The 16,435-nt window shown below is 48.0% G+C and overlaps 1 protein-coding gene across 1 annotated transcript in view; it reads left to right on the top strand.

Annotated features, from left to right (window-relative positions):
• MAP3K15 (mitogen-activated protein kinase kinase kinase 15) overlaps positions 1–16,435 on the top strand; it is a 124,511-nt gene that overhangs the window by 107,952 nt on the left and 124 nt on the right. The window contains exons 19-29 of the mRNA XM_075999490.1: positions 2,032–2,189; positions 6,302–6,485; positions 7,253–7,412; positions 7,972–8,146; positions 8,955–9,140; positions 9,760–9,865; positions 11,311–11,420; positions 11,481–11,536; positions 14,601–14,713; positions 15,668–15,768; positions 15,851–15,927. Of these exons, the coding sequence (XP_075855605.1) occupies positions 2,032–2,189; positions 6,302–6,485; positions 7,253–7,412; positions 7,972–8,146; positions 8,955–9,140; positions 9,760–9,865; positions 11,311–11,420; positions 11,481–11,536; positions 14,601–14,713; positions 15,668–15,768; positions 15,851–15,927 (1,426 nt within the window). The remainder of the gene's footprint in view (positions 1–2,031; positions 2,190–6,301; positions 6,486–7,252; positions 7,413–7,971; positions 8,147–8,954; positions 9,141–9,759; positions 9,866–11,310; positions 11,421–11,480; positions 11,537–14,600; positions 14,714–15,667; positions 15,769–15,850; positions 15,928–16,435) is intronic.

The following is a 16,435-nucleotide window of genomic DNA, read 5'->3' as shown; positions in this document are numbered from 1 at the left end:
CAGAGCAGAGCTGAGATGATGATATCTTAATAAACAGCATAGGCTCAAATCTTTCCTTAATTAATGAATTATGGATTCGTTAGAAGGCACATTCCCTGCCAAGACCTTTCTCTCTGTTCACAGTGGCAAGAGCCTGTGGAGGACATTGTGTCACTGGAAGTTCCCTTCCTGGGGCTCCTGTATTTCCTAATAGCACCTTAAGTGTGACGAGCCTCCATCTTGCCCAGCTCAACAACCCACTGAACACTTCCCCACCAGAGACCAAAGCCACCATTTGTGCTCACTGATACAACCTGATTTATATTTGTATTTAACTTTAAGTCAGTTGGAATTAAATTAAAAATTAAAATAATTTAAAATTCATTTCTTTAGTCTCCCAGGCCCAACTGTGATATGTGGCCAGTGGCTACCATATTGGACCTCACAGACTAGAACATTGCCATTATTGCTAAACATTCTATTGGTCACAGCTGTCCTAGAGTCTTTAAAATGCTGATAGGAAGGAAAAATGCTAATAAGACATTGGATCTTCCAGAGGAAGGTGTAGGGGTATAGCTTCTCCAAACTTTATTTTTAGCCAATGTACCCTTTGTTTTTATTGGTTAAAACTCAGGAAACCTGCTCTGGTTGTGTGATCTTGAGACAGGCCCTTTCATTTCCCTGGGCATCAGTGCTGTATTCATGCATGGCCAAGGTCATCTCTGGGTTTGCTGTCATCTTCAAAACCTCTTTGCCAGCCCACAGCACCTGCTGTCACTCCCAAATGTCCCGTTTCCTCAGGCTGAGTTTCAAGAAAAACCAAAGATTTTACTCCAGAGCCCCGATTGGCTTCCCTGCTGCTGTGGCTAGTCACTACCTTCGTGGTGGCAGCCTCTAGTGGCTCATGACCCCCAGGAGAATGTCCAAAGGCAGGCCATGGGAACACACGGCTTGCCATTTGGGTTGCGCCCTTGCCACTGCCTCCTTAGTTCTTCCCACACCTTGCCCTGTGTCTAGGATTGCTGTTCCTGGACTCACCCTCTACTCCACACGTACGAGCCTTTGCCCAAGCTCTTTCCCTTGCCTGGGTCCTCCCATCCCTTTGTCCACAGCTGGAACCTTTGCAGCAGGATCCTGCTTCGCTGACAGCCCCAGTTGCCACCCCTTTAAATGGCTTTACCCAGGGTGCTCCCTGCCAATCCCTGAGCCTAGCAGGGGTACTAGAACCCATGTGGGACTCTTCCAGTGGGTAGCTTTTGGCCACGGACTCCCCAGTGGCCTGGCTAGAGCTGCTCTACCATCTAAGACTCTTCCGACCCAATTCTTTCTTCCCCCTCATTTCCCAGGCATTACACCCGCATCTCAGTCTAACGCCTCTCCCGGCCCGTCTTGCTCCTGACCCCTTTGTCCTTCAGAGACCCTAACCCCAATAAATGTCTTGTATGTCTAATCTTATCCTGGCATTTGCTCCTTGGAGATCAAAGTGGATGCAGCTATAGATTTCCCTGACTTGAACCAGACAGAATCAAGCACCTTTTCAATGTTCTTGTAGCCTTCTGCGTATACCTTTGTCATAGCACTTACCATGTTTTACCATCACTACCGCCACCACCTTCCTGTCTGGTTTCTCTACTGGGTAGCTCCAAGATCAGGCTCTGTTTTTCTCATTCTGGTTTCCCTGTGTTTGGCAGGCATTGGTATGTGCTTACGGAATTGGGCCCATTTGTCCTTTGGGAGGCTAAGCAATCCTCTTGATGTGACTAGTATTAAAGGAAGGCATGTTGCATGTCTCTGCTTAAAGAAAGATGCAACTGTATTATTTATGCATGGGACAAGGATCCATCTGTCACTAAAGAGGCAGTTCAGTTCACACGCCATTTAGTTTTGTTTTGCTTTGCTTTGAGATGGGGGTCTCGCTGTGTTGCCTGAGCTGGCCTTGAACTCCTAGGCTCAAACAATCCTTTCCCCTCAGCCTCCTGAGTAGCTGGGATTACAGGCCACTTAGTTTTTAAGCAATATGGTGCCCATAATCTTTGTTTGCTTTCCAAATAGGTACTCTGCAGTACATGGCCCCTGAAATTATCGATCAAGGACCTCGTGGGTATGGTGCCCCAGCTGATATCTGGTCCCTGGGCTGCACCATCATCGAGATGGCCACCAGCAGGCCTCCGTTCCACGAACTCGGCGAGCCGCAGGCAGCAATGTTCAAAGTAAGACATGTTGGGTGATTTAGGTTGCTGGTGTTGAGGGAAATATCATTTTTTTAAAAATCTCTTCTCAACCCAGAAAACCTCTCCACAAAGGTAGGAGAGAAGGAAGAGTTTTATTATTGAATAAGCATTGAACCAAAAGGTGAGGTGTGTCACAGGCAATCTGCTAAGATGATAAAGACAGAAATGGCACCCAGTCACATAGCCAAGCAGATGTAATCCATTACATCCATGTTCTCCAGGGAAGCAGTAACTAGTCCTCAAGTGAGAGGAATTGACAGCACTATTTGTCACACATAGCTCACCTTAAGTTACCTAGTAATTGAGGTGACTATTTGCATTAGCTATTTGCTTTATCCATAGGAAAAAACAAACTTTTCATATCCTTAAGGCAGGAGGTAATTTTGGAGTGAGGCCCAGTGAAGTTTGGAAGCTACGAAAGCTACCCTCCCATGGAAACCGGGAGATGGAGGCTCTATCTTCTTCGATGATTACATTTCTAAGGTCTTCATGAGAGACATTTCTAGCAAGAGGCTTATTTAGCTGTTAAAAAGATTTACATACATCTTAGAGACAGAGAACTTACAGTTATCAGTTCTCTAAATTAAATGCTCTAATAAAAGGGTGGGTTCCTCTTCTCTTATTTTCAACAGGGAGAATCCAGCCTCTTATTTTTCCTTTGTATTCGCCCTTACACTGGGTAAGGCTCAAAAGCCATGGGGATGTGTCTTTGGAGGACAGGTTTCTGCCTGAATTTTGGAGAGGTGGGACTTTGGGTATCAGGTACTGTGTGCTTTATCATTCTAACAACCTCCCACAGCTAACAGGCTGGGCAGGCCAGGTGCCAAGGCCAACCCAGTATAGATTGACCAATATGAGTAGGGCTTCTACTGGTGGGCAGTGGACACCTTGGAAAGGGACATGTTTGCTTGTGACCCCACAGGAAACTGATGCCAGGGCAGCCCTGTGTGCCAAGGTCAGGTTTACAGCTTCTGGCTCTGTGCATACTTAGAAACATATAAGGGGCTCTGTCCCCAAGAGTCTGTTACCAGCACTGACCTTCTGGGGAAAATTTTTCTTTGCCCTGAGAGAGAGGAGTCACAGACAGCCAATGGCCATTGTGTATGAGTGATGGGGCCACAGTGCGTCGATGTAACTGACAGAATGTGATTCCAGAGACCTACTCCCAGCTTCTCTGCCAAACGTGGCAGCTTCGTAGCCTTGTGGCCTGTGTCTTTGCCAAGCCCTCCAGCTCCACCTCTCAGGCAGAAAGAATTGAGAGGCGTGAGCGAAGGTGTCTGCCACTGAGGGGAGCGCAGCACGTTCCGTGGGCCGAGTGCTCTGTGCTGTGGGTGCCTTGGCTACCCTCCTCAGCCTGGCCAGGCCTCTGCAGAAGGTTCTAAGAGCTTCTCACCCTCATATCGGCTGCTTAGCTCCAAGGCCAAGACCTCAAGTTGACAAGAGTCTTCTGATACCTGTAATCCCAACAGGACCCTGAATGCCAGGGCTGGAAGACAGCAGTAACCTTCCTCAGCACTTTGACTATGCACAAATTGACCCAGTTGGGGCCATTGAAGATCTTACCAGTGGCTTCCATCACAGGCCTTGGAGTAAATAGCAGCTGGTGCTGAGAAGCACACAGGGCCCACCTGAGCCATGGCTGGCTGCTGTCTGATCTGCTGCAGACTTCCGGTAAAACTCAGGAAACCCGGCTAAAGTTCTGTGACTTTCTCAATTCATCCACAGGCGTGGGTGACCCCCCCCCCCCCGCCATCCTCTTCCTTCCTCCTGCTTTTGGTTAGCTAATTAGCTGAGCAAAGTATTTGAAAACATATTGACTTTTTTTAGATGGTATGTGAAGTCAGTTTGTATTGTAAAGGAGAAAGTTTTTACTAAATAATGTCCCCTGTGTTATTTATTTCTGGGATCCTAGAATCCTCCAGAAAAATTTTCAGAAACTTCTGGGCATTATCTAAAACAAAGGGAACTGTTACTCCCCCAAGGGGACTGTTATGGGTTTGATTGTGTCACCCAAAATGACATATGGAAGTCCTAACCCTCAGTACCTCAGAATGTGACCTTATGTGGAAATAAGGTCTTTACAGAGATACTCAAGTTAAAATGGGGCCCTAATCCAGTATGGCCGGTGGTCTTATAAAATGGGGAGATTTGGACACAGAGACAGACATGCACAGAGGACCATGTGAAGATACGCAGGGCACTGCCATGGGAAGGCAGAGGAGGGGGGAGATGCAGCTACCAGCCACGGAGTGCCAGAGACAGCCTGCAGGCCACCAGGAGCTAGAAGAGGCAAGGGAGGAGTCTCTGCAGGCTTCAGAGGGAGCCTGGCCCTGCCAACACCTCGATCTTAGATTTCCAGCCTCTGGAACTGTGCGACAAGAAATATCTGTTGTTTAAGCCACCCAGTTTGTGGCACTCTGTTATGGCAGCCCTAGGAGGCCAATGCAGGGAGCTTTTGGATAACAGCCAAGCACCTTTAAAGGGGATGTCCTGGCAGGTGTCAGCTGCCCACATCTCTCTTTTCTCTGAGAGCCAGAGGAGCAGCTCTACCCCTTTCCTTTTCAGTTCTCATCCTGCATTGTTGCCTCTGTACCCCACTGCTCGCGGGACTGCCAACTTGTCTCCCGACTGCTCAGGCGACAGGTGTCACCTGTAATGCACACTGCATTTCAGATCAGGTCTAGCATTTCGAGTTCTCCAAATCTACAGCTCTTGAGATGTCCATCCTGTCCATGAGGAGCAATGTGGTGGAGATGGCACATGTCCGCCTGGTCACGGGCCTTGGGGATGTGACATCGGGAGGCCCTGCAGTCTGCTCTCGGCAGCCCCCAGATCTCGCTCAGCGGGCGAGGGAGGCCAAGGCAGCCCCCAGGAATGCTGAGGAGCTGGGAGTGGGCACGCATCTGGAGAACAGAATGGCTGCCACCCCTGGATTGTTGGGCGGGCTTGGGAAAGACATGGGGAAGACCATGAACCTTAAGATGACAACTCCTAAGTAGACTAGAGAGCCACCCCCAGTAGGAACAATAATGCAGGAGGGAGTTATGCAAGATGTATCGTGGAAGCATTGCTATATCATGGTGAGATGTGATGGCTTAGAACCAGCTCTTGCTCCTTTGTGGGTCACAGGGACAGAGAACCTTTAGCAGGACAGTGATTAGCTGGCCAGAAGTGGGAGTTGAAGCAGAATTTCTAGCAGAAGCCCTAACAGGAAAGGGTACCACTCCCACCCCACCAGCTGTACCCTATGGGGATGGGCCATGGCTTTGCTATAGATGGTTAATTATTATCTGTGACTTAGTGGCCCCAAGGTTTCATCTGCTCATGGTTTAGAGATAGAGTTTGGGAATCTGGGCTGTGGACATACAGAGACTGAGCGGAGTGAGGGGCGTCTCTTGGGAACTCTGTGTATCAGGGAACAAGATAACAGATGCCTTTGAATGTCTCAGAGGATGTCCTGTCCCAGGCTGTGGCCCAAGTCCTGTCTCAGTTATCTCCTGCCGTGTAGCAAACCACCCCAAAACTTTGGAGACTTAAAAAAGCAATGGCTTTTTATTTGTCACAATTCTGTGGGTTGACTCTTGGCTCTTCTGCTGGTCTTGCCTGGGCTCACTCATGTGGTCGCAGCCAAGTGTTGGCTTGGCTGGAGCAGGATGGTCAGAGAGGGCCTCTCCCAAGTGGCTGGGTGACAGCTGGGATGGCTGGGGTGTTCTCTCCACATGGTTATTCTTCTTGGGCTTCCTCCCTGCATTGTAGTCTCAGGGCTCCAGGAGGACTAGAGCAGGAACTGCAAGGCCTCAGCTCTGGAACTGTCACAATACCACTTCTGCCACAAGCTCAGGGTCAAAGCAATCAGAAGAGGCCAGGCAAGCTTCCAGGGGTGGGGAAATAGATTCCACCTGTGGATGGCAGGAGCAAGAACAGAACATTGCAAAGGGGTGTGGACAGAGGTGTGAGTCTTTGAGGCTGTCATGCTCCTTCTCCAGCCCCTCAGGGGACAGCAGCTGTGTAGGAGCTTAGTATTGAAGACACGGATGCCTGAGTTCACCTGAGGCCTCACTGACACATCATTACCTCTCCCTTGCATGCAGGTGGGGATGTTTAAGGTCCACCCTGAGATTCCGGAAGCCCTTTCAGCTGAAGCCAGAACCTTCATTTTATCCTGTTTTGAGCCTGACCCCCACAAACGTGTCACCGCCACCAAGCTACTCAGAGAGGGCTTCTTAAGACAGGTGAACAAGGGCAAGAAGAACCGAATTGCCTTCAGGCCCTCAGGTGAGGCCTACCTGGACAGCTGGGGTGACACCCTAGCCAGCTAAATGCCTGGGCCCCCAGCTCCTCTGTTGCTGTCCATAGTGACAGGCTGAGGGGCCTGTTTTTGTGAAGAATGGCAGGGATTGCCCAGTAGGTTTGGAGATAGTCATAAACCTAACCAATAAATGTCCCTCAATTTGCTGCCAGAAGCACAGGGAGCCTTACAGGTGACAGTGACACCCCTGCTCTTGTTATAGTCTTTCCTTTGGTGTTAGGAAGAGTGGAGAAGTAAGAGGTGCCCTGGCTGGATTTTGTGTCTTCCCACATTCAGAGCTTGGGGCTTCATTTTGGGGGCCTGGCCTGTCATCCTGTGCTGACCCTGACCTTGCTTAAAGTGTGAGTCAGGAAGATTAGCCTGTGGTGGCTGTCCTGCAGGCCACCAAAGCCCAGGGACACCTTCTGGGCAATGACATAAGAGTGGCCTTTGAAAAGGAAGCCGCTTGTCCTCCTTTTCCTGGTATGGATTGGGGTTGGGAGCCACGACAGGGCGGCTCAGCAACTTGTTCTACAGAGCGTGATCCCTGCTCCCTGCCTCTGAGTAGAAATGCAGTCCGGGTGCCATCCCAGACCTGCGTTCCCCCAGGATCTGGGTGACTGCTGGCACCACCTCGTTAGAGCAGCACGGGCTTACTGAGCCCCTGGGGGGGGTCACCTGGGCCTGAGGCGCTGCCAGAGGCTCAGCCCCCACCCTGCCCTCTCTGAGCCTCTCCTCCCTGTTGTCCCAACAGAGGGTGCCCGGGGCACCATCCTGGCCCTGCATGCGTTGGGGGAGCCTGCAGGCAGCAGCAGCAGCGAGCTTGGCTCCATCTCCCCAGACTCAGACGCCCAGTCCGACGCGTTCTTTGAGAAGGCCCGGGTGCCCAAGCACCAGCTCAGCCGCCTTCTCAGGTATGCCAGATCCCCATCCCTCTGCGGTGGGCCCTGACCATGCGGGCGCTGCTCAGCGGCAGAATACCCCAGGTCAAAACCGGATGGTCGCCAAGGGCCTTTGCTTCCTTTCTGCAGGGTCCTATCCAAGCAAGGAGGTCACTATGCTTCCCAGCTGTCCCTTCCCGTCCTCTCCTTGGCCTCACCCCTCCCCCATCTCCCTTCTTCCCTCTTTCTCTCTTCCCCCTCCCGACTGACTTTCCCTCCTCTCCTCTTCCCTCACCCTCCCCTGCCTGTTCCCCTCTTCCCCCGTAATTTCTCCCCACCACCCTCCTGGAGGCCTTGTCCCCACCCCTCGCTATCCTAGCTCTTCCCCCTCCGGACTCAGACTCAGGTGCCATGGGAGTTGGACAGAACACCGCAGTTCTCTCCTTCCTCGGTCAGTCTCATCTTCCTGAGAGCGGGCACTGCAACGCTATAGTCACCTCTTAGTCCCTCCCCCATGGCGTCCTAACGTGGTATGCTTCCCGGAGACAGTGCTCCTGGATGTATGGGGATTGTCACATGTGTTTGTCCCCAGTGTTCCCGATGAGAGCTTGGTTTCAGAAGACCGGAATGCGGGCTCATCCCCCGAGGACAGGGACCCGGGACTCTTCCTGCTGCGTAAGGACAGCGAGCGCCGTGCCATCCTGTACAAGATCCTTTGGGAGGAACAGAACCAGGTGGCTTCCAACCTGCAGGAGTGCGTGGCCCAGGTATGGGGGGGGGGGGCGCCCGCTGGTCCCGCCCCTTCTGCCAGGTCCAGGTTCCCAAACAGGTCCGAAAGGGACCTCGGTTCCTGCTACCCTGGAATATTTGCATAGTTACAGTGATCACCCAAAGCATTTCCCAACGTCCTCCCTTTCCCCAACAAAACAAAAGAAAATACAAAGAAAAAGAAAACCGATCCCCTAAAACAGGAAATTTGCAGCCACTGAGGTACTTCCAAGCATTCGTGGGGCAGTGCTGCCCCCTGGTGGAAAACTGCCCAGATGGCAGCAGAGAGCCCGAAGGGCTTCGGGCCTTTCTATCAGCCGGGTTTTGAGTCCCGGAATGAACACCCAGCTGTAGGACATGCTAGAGCTGCCCTCAGAGGCTGGGAGAATAGCCAGTTTGGGGAGAATGGCTATGCGTGAAAACACTTGAGTTTTAACAAGGACACGGCACTGGCACAGTGGTCCCTTTCCTTATTCCGGGTGGGAAAGGTCCTTCTGGGAGGAGGCTGATGTCCCGCCCTGAACTCTACCTTCTGACAAGGCTCGTTGATTGGGACCCTTATGAGAGGTTAAACAAAGGTGGGACCATTCACAGGGGTCTTGGCTGTGAGGGTGGGTGCCCACCGGGAAGAATGGGCCAGAAGACCCTGACAAGAAAGAGATCGAGGAAATTATAGAGACCTCTTCTTATCTGGGGATTCTATAATTTCACAGCTAATGGAAAATCTAGTTTCCCATGATATGTTTTGAGTTTTCTATCCCTCCCTCCCTCTGACTCAATGAAAATGGTGTGTGTGTGTCTCCTCAGAGTTCAGAAGAGTTGCGCCTCTCAGTTGGCCACATCAAGCAAGTAATTGGGATCCTGAGGGACTTCATCCGCTCCCCAGAGCACAGGGCGATGGCGTCCACAATATCAAAGCTCAAGGTGGACCTGGACTTTGATAGCTCGTCTATCAGTCAGATTCACCTGGTACTGTTTGGATTTCAGGATGCTGTAAGTGTTCCATCTGGCCATAGAGAACATGCCAGATCCTGGAATTCATTTACCACCTTCTCCTATAGCCCTCATATCTTCTCACCTGTTCATACCTGAGTCCTGAGTTTGGGCAGCTCCTTCTAGACACTGAGTATGTAGGTACGGGAAACGTCATCCGGGTGACCAGGCTGATTGCATTTGGCCATAATGAGTATGAGTCCAGGATTTGGGAACATGTAGCATCTGTCATCAGAGCAGGTGGGAGCTTAAGCCTGTGTCTCCCCAAACAGATGTGAGTTCCTCCAGGCCTGAGACCACATCTGGTACATCTTTGTGTCCCAAGCCTCCTGTGCAGAGCCAGCTTGTCATTTCGTAGGCGCTCAATACATGCTTGTGGAGTAAGCAACAAAGAGGCCAGTGAGGTGATCTGATCACTGTACCCACCTCCTAGATCCCAGCATGACTTAAGTCAGCTTAGAAGCAGACTCAGTTTTATGTCAGGCAGGAACCCCAGGGCGGCATGGGTTAATACTTTATCTCAGGTAGAGTAGAAGCAAATTAGAATAGTAAAAATTAGTATTTCTTGAAAGTGCAATGGACTGGAAATATGGATTACTGTGATTTTTTTTTTTTTTAGGTAAATAAAATTTTGAGGAACCACTTAATTAGGCCCCACTGGATGTTTGCGATGGACAACATCATCCGCCGAGCAGTGCAGGCTGCGGTCACCATTCTCATCCCAGGTAGGTGGCCTCTTTGCAGTCAAGGTCAGCTTCGTGCTGTGGAAACGACGAGAAATACCCTCTGCATTCAACAATCATTGCTTTCTCTTTTCCATGTTGGCTGTGTACTTCCTCGCAATTAAGTGGGTGCTGTCATAGACTCCTTCCAGGGTTAAGATCCTGTGATTCTAAGAACACCTCATGGTGTCATATTAATGTGCTCCCTCAGCATAATGAAGGATACTGAATATAGGCTAAACTCATGACCTAAAAAGGGAGCGTTGAGCCCAAGGGCAAGGACCTCCGGTCCTCTGGCATGCTCTTCAGTGTGCACGCTCATAGTTGAAAATGTAATGGCTCGGTCTCCTCTCTTGGAATCGCCGTGTAGTAGCTATGGAAATCTTTGGCTCTTGTAGACTCTTTTTGAAATGTTAGAGCAGCTTAATACCAACATTGGTTCTCTTTCTGTGGTGACTTTCCCTGTGAAGGGAGGCTTTGAAACCAATCTGCTGCCATCGGCACTTCCCCACTTCCTTTGGCCCCTTGCTGGCTGGCTCCTGCCTGCTCTCCCGAAAGTGCCTGGCCCAGGCGAGCTGGGAGAGGCCTGGGAAACCCCTTTGCTGAATTACTGTCAGCTCCCAGCAGCCGCCTTCTGCTATAAAAGGGTGTAGGCCTGGTTGGAAGCCTAGTTGTACCTTTTTAAAGCTGTCCCTGGCTAACTTAACACCTTTCGGACAGCTCATGAGTTTTCTCGTGTTTCGTGCACCATCTGTTAAGGACCGCTCACAAGTTTTCTCAAATCTGTCCAGCCCTTCCCCTGGGGGTGTAAGGAGAGCACCTTGTAAAGATCCACCCAAAAGGTTATCAGGTGATATGAAGCAGCATGAACCTATGTGTATTCCAGCGAGTAGAAAGAAAAAATTTCCTACGAGAGCCTACAGACTTTGTGCCGCCCATGGAAAAAGAAGCGAATCTAGATACTTGTATAAATTTTGTTTGGTCCCTCTTCATAGAGGAAAATGTTTTACACAGTACCATATGTTTAAAAAAGTACTAGGAATGTTAATTGTTTAATTAGTTGTTTAATTGTTTAATTGTTTTTGTAACAACACCTAATGTGCATTATGACCTATAGTTATGATGATTTAAATAACATGCAGTTTGCCCAAAAACATGCAGTTCCTGGCGTTTGTCTTAGAGATTTCTATGCAGTACGAAAGGTGTTACCATCTTTAAGCCTCAGTTTCTTCATCCGTAAACTGGAGTGACGATATTTACACTGCAGAGAATGCAAAGAAATAGCTTCCCCTCCTGTTGCGAAGTCAGCAGTCCCTGGACGGAGCGGCGTGTTGGCCAGGCCGGCCTCCGAACAGCCTCGTTTGCTGGCACCAGGCGTCAGCTATGCCAAGACGCCACCTTGTTGAGTTGCCGTCTTGCAAACTGTCATTTCTTCCGTGATTTCACAGAGCTCCAAGCCCACTTTGAGCCTGCCTCTGAGACCGAGGTGGTAGAGAAGGACCCAGCTGAGGTGGAAGGGGACTATCCCCCTGCAGGCCTGCCCCATGGTGAAGCACACGTCGCCTACGGAGAGAGCGGGCTTGGTTTGGCGGTGGTCCAGGAGCCTCTGCCCCACCAGCGCCACCAGCAGCACCTGAATCTCCAGCTGGGCCAGCTCAGACAGGAGACCAACAGGTGAGGACCTTCCGGGCCCTCCACCTGGAATAGGGGTGGGACAATGACTTGAACCAACAAGACAATTGGTTTGGTTGTTGTGTGCCTCACCCAGGTCTCAGAAAAAAGCATCTGAACTGGGCAAGGGCGTATTCTCAGCTCCAGCTGAGGGACTAGAGAAATGCCTTCCTTTAATAGTAGGAATCAGAGAGGTATAGTGCCTTGCCCCGGGCCACACAGAAATTATCCATACTAAAGGCAGCAGCAGCAGCATCTCTGCCTTCTTTCTCTGTCTCTTCACCAAGACAGGGTCCCTGGCATGATGTTGGGTCCCACAGGTGCAGCAGTGGACACTGGTGACCCGCCCCTGCAGAAGTAGCAGAGTTTCCGGGTTGGTTAACACTTTGTCGGTGGATATGTATCCCATAACACAAACCCTGAGGAAGTTCGCCCCCTCGTCATGTTTTCCTTGTGGTCTGTCTTGCTGCCCAGGCCGACTTTAGTGGACAGCCTTCCCAACCAGGAGACCCTGGCACCACCGTGTCCCCCAAGCACACTGCTCTATTTTGTTTACTTCCTGGCACATAGTAGGTGCTCAGTAAATATTTGTTAAATGAATAAAACGATTTCCATTTTTTCTGGAGAATCACATTATCATTGGGCTTTTTAACCACTTTGGTACCAGCGTCGACTATGGTCGATAGCCACAGATGAACGCGCACAGCGACTTTAGCTGACAGCCGTGATATGATTTCTCTAATTTTTTATTTATCAAAATAAAATTGTGAACATTTAAAAATCACGTAATGAAAACATATATGTATATGTTACCTACTCTGATTTACATTACAAGTAAAGCTGCCTGTAAAGTAAAACAAGCTTTCAGTGTTTTCAAGCTTTCCTTATCACACAAGAGCAAAATGGATTCGTCGTCAATGCACAGCACAAACTATCGTGCGGACTGAGTGCCGGCTGTGGGCAAGGTTTCACGGCGGGTGAGTGCGGTACCGAAGTGGTTAAAATGTAATCCAAAGCTATGGCAAACTAGTTGGTGCTTGTTCCAGATGTCACTTTGTTGCCTACCATATGATCACTGGCAATGCTGATCACTGTTTAATAGGAGGAGATAAGGTGCCAGGTGCATATTTTGGATGATAAGTTATATACACTCCCAGGGACCTCTCAAGTTCAATCTTAGGTGGATCTAATCATCTAATCATTTCTTTTTTTTTTTAAAGGCCTGGAGTTTTAGTTAAATGGTAGTGGTGGCCAGATTTTGAAAGTTTTACAAATATGATAGATATGAGAGTTGGTAGTAATGCTTAGCATTTCTTTAAAATTTTTCACTCAAGATTTATAAGCACCAAATTCATAAAATGGTATATGTGGGTTCAAAGGTCATTCTGTTATTTTCCAGTCTGAGTGGAACAAGGACTTGGTTAAACAGCAGCCAGCAAGTTAATGCTAGTGGTGCTCATGTGAGCTCCTGCACAGGCTGCCCAGCCTTGTGCTGCGAGAGGCCTTGGCTGTGTGGCAGCTGGGCAGAGCTGACAGAGGATCGAAGCTATTGCAAAGAATGATGTGACTGTCCCAGTGAATGTCAGCCCTATGAGCCCCTTCCACTGGAAGGGCAGAGGCACAAGCTAGAATTGTCCCCTCCATTAGCATAAAAGGAGAACTTCTTGAGAGAGACGATGAAGGCAGGCAGGGGTAGGGTGGGAAAGGATTTCTTACTTGCTGTCCCATTGGGGCAGAAGTGTTTGTCTCTCCCCACCCTGTTTGCCACCAGATGACCCAGGAGTACCTATAGTCTCATCTGTTCACTGTTGCAGCGAATCCTCAGGGCAACTTCAGTAATTTAAATAAAGCTTAGTTCCTGTATCCCCAGGTTCACCAGCACAGATCACGTAAATGAATGAAAGGAGCACGCAGTAAGAAACAAATGAATCCCAGGTGCTAGGTATAAGCAAACAAAGCAAGCTAGACCTAGACATGGCTCTGGTCTGCCAGCCCTCCCCCCTCCCCCCCTCCCCCAGGCGTGCCACCCCTTAGCTGGCATGTAGGGACTCAGAAATTTGAGGCTCAGCTGTGCCAAGCTGTCTTTCTTGTCCCAGAGAGACCATGAGAAAGATTGGGTGTCACCAGAAGGTCCCAGCCTGTGTGACTCTGGGGAAATTACTTGACTATTCTGTGGCTCTGTTAGCTCCCAAACTGGGGTTTTAAAAAAGGGTGCTTATTTCCCAAAAGTACTGTAAGTGTTGAAGGACTTAATCCATAAAAAGTGTTTAGCACAGTCCTGGATTCTGTGTAGGAAGTGCTCGGTGAATGTTAGCGGTATCATTCCTCCCAACCTACAGAGCAGTGTTTCCCACTATCCGGCCTCTGCGCCCAGCTGTTACATCAGAAGCAGGGGTTGCTGTCCCTTCGGTTGAGGAGGAAGGAGCCTAACCATTGTAGTTTCCTGAATGTAGGGAGACAAGTTTAAATAATCAGATCATCCTCTGGCTGAGTTCTACTGATCAACGTCAAGTTATCTATTGGCTCATGATACATTTTGAGAGAAAACTGTCTTAGTCTGTTCAGGCTCCCGTAACAAAATACCATAGACTGAGTGGCTTTTATAAACAACAGAAACTTATTTCTCACAGTTCTAGAGACTGGGAAGTCCAAGATCAAGGCACCAGCACGGCCATCTTCTTGGTGTGCTCACATGGTGGAAGGGATGAGGGAGTCTCTGAGGTCTTTGTTAGGGTGTTCATCTTGTCTGATCTCCCAAAGGCCCCACCCTCCTAATACCATCACTTTGGGTGTGAAGATTTCAACTTACAAATTTTGGGAGGACACATTCAGTCCAAATATACCCAAGCATTGGTTTTTGTTGTCAAGGGGAGGAAAATACAAGGAACGTCCTCCTATACAGGCTGAAACCTGATTCACAGAACTCTGAAGAAACAACACATTTGCTGCTTGTGCTATTTTTCCTCTTTTTTTAATCTCTTAATGTGCAATAGATGTTTGCATTAAATTGAATGGTGTTGAGTTCTCTCCAGAAGATGGCTTATTTTGTTTTTTGTTTTGTAATCAGACTTTTGGAACACCTAGTTCAAAAAGAAAAAGAGTACCAGAATCTTCTACGGCAAACTCTAGAACAGAAAACTCAAGAATTACATCACCTTCAGTTACAATATAAATCTAATGGTGAGTCATTTTCCACTTTCTCTGACTGAAGTGTGTTTGTGTATGAGACTGTTTAAAATATGGCTAACATTCTAGTCAGCTTTTGAAGAAAGAGTTGAGGTTATCTTCTATTAAACCAGGACTCCAGTAGATTCTGGAATACTAAATAATAAAAATTACTGATATACTCAACAAGATGGATGAATTGCAAATGTGGTATGCTAAGTGAAAAAGCTAGGTTCAAAGGCTACATACCATGATGCCATTTATATAGTACCCCAGAAAAGGCAAAGCTATAGGGACATAACCAAATCAGAATAGGGAGGGCAGGGGATTGATTACAAAGGACACATGAGGGGTTTTGGGAGTCATGGCAATTCTGTATCTTGATTGTAGTGGTGGTTATATGACTGTGTCTGTCAAACTTCATAGCACATTATATACCAAAAAAGTGTTTGGTATATAAATATATACCAAACTGCATAAATTCTACCTTACTGTGTTTACTGTTTACCATGAGTGTTTACTGCATAAATTCTACCTTAGCAAACCTGACTTGGTCATTTGGTGTTACTCAGAAAAGAGCTGCAGAGCTACCTCTTGGAATATGGAGTGGATAAGCTCTGATGTAAAATGTCAACACTAAAACCTATTTCCTCATGATTTCCAGTACAGTTAGGGATATGATTCCTAATAAAAAGCATTTTAAAGATGGGGGAATAAGTATTTAAAGTGACAGATAACATGTCAAATCCCAAACTAACTAAAGGAATCATAGGTAAGAATTCTCTCTGGAAAGTGAATCTAAGAATTAGGAATTGTATAATACGTATTAGAGCAGCTGAGTGACACAGGTTTAATTTGCCTCCTTTTCATATCATTTATATTCTGGAATAGTTTGTTAATCCAACTTATTACTTTTGAAGAGTTTTATTGGTGAGACATTAATATACAACAAATTCCTCATCATTACAGATATTACAGAGAACCCAGCACCCCACCATGGGCAGAGAACAGATAAAGAGCTTACAGACTGGCTACAGCTGCAAGGAGCAGATGCAAATACAATTGAAAAGGTAAATTTACAACCAAAAAAACCGATTCCTATGCTATTGTTAAAAAGCTGCTTAGCTCTTATGCATTTGATCTTTGTTTTAGATCATTGAAGAGGGTTATACGCTTTCTGATATTCTTAATGATATCACTAAGGAAGATCTAAGATACCTTAGACTACGGTAAGTTCCTCAAAACAGTTCATATAATAGAACATTACTTTTTATGTGTGAAATATGCTTTAAAGTAATAGGAAACAAAGGGCTGGACGTCCCTCTAAACTCTGGAGTTCTGCCAGGTTCAAGTTGGGGAAAAAGCTGAGGTGTGGCAGAAATTGAAGGCCAGAAAGGCGACAGGGAAACGATGGCCCCAATCTGCTGTCCATGCCTAGCTGGGAGTGGCATGAGGCACATTTGGAAGTGCCAATAGGCTAGACCCCACCCCTTCCTTTAAACTGCAACCTGCATTCTCAGTCCTGTGTCATTTGAAATAGCCCTCCCCAAGTATGTATCTCTAAGGCCATGTCCTACAACTGCTGTCACCTCCATACCTAAAGAGAACATTTTTATCTTCATTAAGCAAGGTACTGCATTTTAAAGACTAGATAGCAAATCTAAATAAATCCGGAATTACATATAACTTTTGATATAAGGACTCCTAAAGAAGTATTTTGTGGTGTGTGTTTGAAGT

The sequence above is a fragment of the Microcebus murinus genome, chromosome X, assembly GCF_040939455.1.
Source record: "Microcebus murinus isolate Inina chromosome X, M.murinus_Inina_mat1.0, whole genome shotgun sequence".
Lineage (NCBI taxonomy): Eukaryota > Metazoa > Chordata > Mammalia > Primates > Cheirogaleidae > Microcebus > Microcebus murinus.
The sequence above is the reverse complement of the archived record's forward strand: the minus strand, read 5'-3'. Positions and strand labels throughout refer to the sequence as shown.